This window comes from Cornus florida, unplaced genomic scaffold (genome assembly GCF_030987335.1).
Source record: "Cornus florida cultivar Cherokee Brave unplaced genomic scaffold, ASM3098733v1 CherokeeBrave_3.0.0_Hap2_Chr08, whole genome shotgun sequence".
NCBI lineage: Eukaryota > Viridiplantae > Streptophyta > Magnoliopsida > Cornales > Cornaceae > Cornus > Cornus florida.
Window position 1 is genome coordinate 20,545,817 of NW_026775578.1, and position 5,983 is coordinate 20,551,799.

A 5,983-nucleotide genomic window follows, 5' to 3' on the forward strand; every position below is an offset into this window, starting at 1 on the left:
ATGAAATACCCTGCTCAACCTAACCTATACCATGGAGCTGCAACAATACGCATACGCTGGCAACCCACCTATACGTACATCTTTTGGAATACACCAGATTTATAACCAAGCAGATTCACCTCAATTAAGTTACCCCTAACAAACATCAACTTAGACGCAACGCCCAAAAAACCACCCAAAACACTTTATCTGCCGCGCGGCAATCTTTTTCACGTTGTTACACATAATCCAAAACTAATCTCAATTTTGACCCTGGTCAATACCAAATTACACTAGCCATAAACACCGGTACTCACACCAATCACTTGTGGATGAAATAACCCAACACTTCCGTTCCCTTTTCAATTTACGAATCGAGAATATCACATCTGTAATTAATTTTTATTTTTTATTTTTGGTAATTCGGAATGGATCCACAAAAACATATAATACTTATTGCCTTATTATATGTTAGTACACTAATGTTATTTCGATCACTTTAAATGAACAATGTATTTATCATTTATAAAAAAATATTTTAGAGTAGTTGGTAACGGTATAAATGGAACATTAATGTGATATTTGCACATTCTAGGGTGGTTAAATATTGGTAACAACTCTTCTCTAATTAATTTGAAAATAAAAATATATAAATGAAAAAAAAATCCACTTTCTAATACAAAATTTTGGACATGTTTAAATAGTGAAATACCAAAAAATTGAATCACATGTCAATTTTTGAATAGACACTAGAATTTGATATTTTTTTTTTTTTTTTTTTTTTTAAATCTACTTTGGTAAGAGCATAAAATGGAAGATGTTTGGCCTTAGTAATTTTTTTCTTAGAAAACCCGATTTTTTATGAAAATGTTTGGTCTTCAAACCACCCAGTTGCCCATCTATATCAAAGAACAAATGAATGGTTTAAATCACTAACATGCGAAAAATCCTCCATATCACATGTTTGACTTCCAATTCTCTCTCTCTGTTGCTGTATAGCCTTCCATATGCAAAAGTATTTAAACCTCCACTAATGAAGCAATTCATCAGATATTCAACCCTCCAATCCTTCCAAGTCCGATTGGATTTGGAGTCTGATACTTCAACCAATTGGATTAGGTTCGAGGTTTGATATCTTAGTGGGAGAAATCATAATGGTGGGAGAAATCATCATGGCCCCGAAAAAGACACTCCTCGCTGGGTTTACAGTTGTTCTGATGAGCATTTTATCCACCAGTGTCCTCTCCGACGACAATTGTCCAATTCCGGCAGAGAAGGGACAAGTGGAGAGTTGGTTTAAGACCAATGTGAAACCGTTCAACGAGCGGAGGGGAACTTTGAACCCTGCCATTGTGAAGGCAGAGGGCCAACCTAAAGTGATGAAGGTGTGTAAAGATGGAAGTGGAGAATTCAAGACGGTGATGGAAGCAATTAAGAAAATCCCAGATGGGAACACTCAACGAGTGATCATCCAGATTGGCCCCGGAAACTACACCGAGAAAATCACCATTGATAGGAAGAAGCCGTTTGTCACGTTGATGGGTACTGATCCCAAAAATAAGCCATTTTTGATTTTTGGATGTACTGCAGCCCTAAACGGAACTGCGGAAAGTGCTGCTGTGATTGTTGATTCTGATTACTTCATGGCTGTTAATATAAATTTTAAGGTCCGTTCGTGTATATATATAAACACACATATATGCTGTTTGTTGTCTTCTTTTTATTTCTTACGTGCAGTGTACATTTGTTTTGTGTGTGTTATAATCTTTAATGGGTTTGTTGGTGTTTCAGAATTCGGCACCAAGACCGGAAGTGGGGGCCAAGAATAAGCAGGCGTTGGCTTTGAGACTTGGCGGCGACATGTCAGCAATTTATAACTGCAACATGTATGGATTTCAAGACACCCTTTTTGATTACAAGGGCAGACATTTCTTCAAGGACTGCTATATTGAAGGCACTTGTGATTTCGTCTTCGGCGATGCGAAATCTTTATATGTGGTTAGTATTAAGAAGCTAGCTCTAACAGTGACTAATGATAAAAGCAATAAAAGAAATTTTCTTCAATTTTCGAAAAAGAAAGTAATACAAGTGACCAATATATCATTTTATTCATTTAAATCATTGCAACACTTACCGTGACCAAAATTAATTCTTCTTCTTATTTTTTTTTTTCCTATAATCAAAAATATATATGTGCATAAATTGATAGATAAATGTTCTAGCTAACTTTTTTTTTTTTTTTTTTTTTTTTTTTTTTTTTTTTTTCCGAAAGTTGAATTCTAGCTAGCTCTTGGTAGAGATACTAATATTGTACTATTGTGCATGGATGTTTAGAACACTGAATTACATGTAATTCCTGGCGACAATGTGGCGTTTATTACGGCAAATGGTAAAAAAGACGATCAATCAGACACCGGCTACTCATTTGTCCATTGCAATGTAACTGGTGTTGCTGCTAGTAACGGTATCTTGGGCAGAGCTTGGTTCCCTCACTCCAAGGCGATATTTTCCTACAGTACAATGAGCGAGGTGGTCAAGGCTGAAGGATGGTCAGAAAACTTGGACCATGAAAATGAGAAGTGAGCTAGTCACTATATATATACACACACACACACACACACAAATAGATATATATATATATACACACACACATATATATTTATATTCTTGTTTAGTCATATATATATATGTACTAATTATGTTTGGTACTAATTAAAAGACAACGATTGGTTTTAATCACAGGACGGTTTATTATGGAGAATTCAAGAACAATGGTCCAGGGGCAGATACTAAAGGCAGAGTTAAATTCGCCAAGCAGCTAAGTGAGGCAGAAGCTAAACCCTATATATCCCTTGCCTATATAGAGGCTTCCAAGTGGCTGCTTCCTTGTGATTCAGCAGCTTCACCTTCACCTTCAGGAAAAGGTTCATCGTTAGCGGAAGCAGCTCCAACAAAAGGTTCGTCTTCAGCTGAAGCAGTTCCAAAAACCGGAGCAGTTCAAGCAGCTCCCAAAACAGGAACAACTCAAGCAGCCCCAAAAAAAGGAGCATGATTTTTGGTCTTGGTGTTGTATTTCAAGGTCTTTCATTTTCTGCTGTGTAAGAGACTTGTTTTTCACGTTCAAAAGGGTTGAACATGGAATGAGTGAGTACCAAGGCCTGTTGGCTTTTGCTCTAATAACAATTGGAAGTAGGTGGGCTACACACAACTCCATACTTAGGAAGAGAAATATATGGACGAATAATTGGAAATATTTTTATTCCACTTATAGTATTATTTCATCTTATTCACTTAGACAGGCCGCAAGACATATGTAACAATTACATATAAATGCCTAATAACACTTCTTACTCCCACTAATAGGACCAGTAAGCATAAGCATAACTCCTACTAAAATGACTATTAGAAGTCTTAACTCTCTTAGCTTTTGCTCTAATAACACGTGGTTGGAAGTAAGTGGGCTACACACAACTCTATATTTAGGAAGAGAAATAGATGGAGGAATAATTGGAAATATTTTTATTCCACTTATAGTATTATTTCATCTTATTTACTTATATAGGCCCCCAAGACATATGTGTAACAATTACATATAAATGCCTAATAACTCTTTTTACTCTCACTAATATGACCAGTAAGCATAAGCATAACTCCTACTAACATGACTATTAGTAGTCTTAACTCTCTTGTCTCTTGAATTATATAACTTCCAACATAATATTTATCTACTTGCCGGGATATATTTAAAAAAAAAAAAAAAAAAAAAAAAAACCATAATATTTATAAGTTATGATTCCTACAATTTACTATATAGCCGGCCACTAAATGCCCACATACAATATTTAAGGCAAATACTTGGAATGACTAATTAAATATTAAAATCAAGTTTATTTTCCAACATCCCTTCTAAATAGGGAGCAATAGGACACCAACATGCTGCCAGGCTGGCAGAACTCAGCTTTGCCCCCCTACGCTATTTTGATCATGTCTTTCTGGTTATAAATCCAATTGCTAAATGGTTTAATGATTTGGAAAGCTGACTCATGGCACTATATTTTCTATGTTGAGAGGAAAGTCTAATTTAGACAATTGATAGGTCGAAAATACAAAAGAATAACATGTTAATTATGTAACGACTCGAACCCGTAGGTCCGAACCATTAGCCTGGTCCTTACTCGAACTCAAGGTCAACTAAGGGTAACACCGTCAATTCCTACGTCAATACGTGACACATGAGTCTATCTAGGGTCCAAAATACTCTAAAAACACAGTTTTACAGAGTGAGCAAGTGCACAGGTTCAAAAGGGAAGGGTCCGCCGACTAATGGCCTTAGTTGGCTGGCTGACAAGGCAGGATCGGTCGGCTGACCTACAGGGTCGGCCGGCTGAAACGATTTCCAAAAGTGGGTGCTCTTGGGACTTTCCAAAATAGACTGTCGGTTGGCTGATGAAGGAGGTTCAGTCGGCCGAACCTGGGGCTTCGGTCGGCTGATGGTGAGGTTCAACCAACCGAAATAGCTCTTCACAATCTAACTCTCTGGAATGATCTCTGATTGTGTTCGTTATGAGCGAAACCTATACTGGACCTGTTTTACACTCAAGTTCCGAATTTACGGCAATAGAGCAAGGCATTATACAATTGAAGGGCATTAATAATTGATTAAAATATACCTCATTTTCCATTCATCATAAAATAAATACATAATCTCACTTTACTCCAAAATACCATCAAAAGTTATAGTTACAATACACGGCCATGGTTCGCAAAATGAGTACACTTTACTAATGTTTTGAGACTTTACAAAAGAATAGATCCAAGTACACAAAAAGTACAAAAAAATGAATTTCTAGTCCTCCTTAGCCTTGTGAAGGGTCTACGTCTACTACTTCATTTCTGAGCCCTAAAAAATGTTAAATAAGGGGGTGAGCAAAATTGCTCAATAGGTGGTGCCTAAGATACACCTCTTGTGACCCCGTGAATCCATGCCAAAGAATAGGAAAATGGGGTAAAGGGATCATGCTAGGCCGAGGATGTACATCCATCAACACAACATCAAATATATAAACAAGCACCATCAAATCACAAGTACACCATATATGCTAATGAAGTGCGATGTCACTCCCCGTTTCTGAAACATTCCCGTTTCAACTTCCAAACCGTTAGTACAGTCCTACCCAAGGCACCTCCAAGGCGTCACGAAAGAAGGATAGGCTAACTATCTACGACCACAAGGCACCTCCAAGGCATCACATCCGGCCTAGTTAGCTCAACCATACTCCCATCTAGACTACACTAACACCACGGACCACTAGGCGCCTCCTAGACTTCCGGGTTTCCACAAAACCTTTCATTAAAATAATTTCCCAAAAATTATTTCATTTATTTTAGAACACTTTCCCCTTTTCTTTCCCAATGGATGCATGAATGTCTCATGTCTATAATTCACCAATTTACCAAGGAATTTCACACATAACTTTCAAAATAAACTTCTAAACTCATAACTTATGTTTTCATTCAACATTGATCTAACATAATAGGCTTATAAAACATGAATTTCTATTTCATATAGGCATGCTTTCCACAATACATCAACCATCACTTAGTCACAATCTCATATACAACATTTAAACAATTTTGCATGAATGTATACAAATTGAGCATGCTAGTCAACAATTTAAGAAAGAATAATCCACAAAAGCACAAGAAATTGTGTATTAGAGACCTTAACCTCAAGAATTGCAAAAACTCCCAAGTTGCCCAATCCAAGCCCTAGAATTCAAAATTTCTAAAGTGCACCAAACAAGACATTGCTCCGATCAAATCATAGATCTTAACGTGTTCTTCGTTTTGCCGCAAACGGCATCAAAAAATTCCATTGGTGAGGGAGAAATCAAGACATGAAATTCCACTTGGAAAGAAAAAGAAAATGAGATGAGAAAAGGAGAAGAGAGTGAGTTACAGGAGAGAAAGGGAATTGTGAGGCCATATGTGGCCTTTTTGCCAC

At 36.9% G+C, this 5,983-nt stretch overlaps 1 protein-coding gene across 1 annotated transcript; it reads left to right on the plus strand.

Moving 5' to 3' along the window:
* The first annotated feature begins 1,049 nt into the window (after nt 1–1,049).
* On the plus strand, nt 1,050–3,253 carry LOC132268484 (pectinesterase 1-like). The gene is made up of 4 exons (XM_059769325.1): nt 1,050–1,646; nt 1,771–1,977; nt 2,314–2,558; nt 2,722–3,253. Exons 1-4 carry the CDS (start codon nt 1,134–1,136, stop codon nt 3,029–3,031), a joined length of 1,275 nt encoding a protein of 424 aa, XP_059625308.1. The 5' UTR covers nt 1,050–1,133; the 3' UTR covers nt 3,032–3,253.
* Nucleotides 3,254–5,983: the final 2,730 nt, after the last annotated feature.

What these genes read in the sequence shown, in the direction of transcription:
- LOC132268484 (XM_059769325.1), top strand. Translation starts at nt 1,134, where the DNA reads ATGGTGGGAGAAATCATCATGGCCCCGAAAAAGACACTCCTCGCTGGG. An exon ending in CTGTTAATATAAATTTTAAG is followed by an intron (nt 1,647 to 1,770) that starts GTCCGTTCGTGT and finishes TTGGTGTTTCAG; the next exon opens with AATTCGGCACCAAGACCGGA. An exon ending in ATGCGAAATCTTTATATGTG is followed by an intron (nt 1,978 to 2,313) that starts GTTAGTATTAAG and finishes ATGGATGTTTAG; the next exon opens with AACACTGAATTACATGTAAT.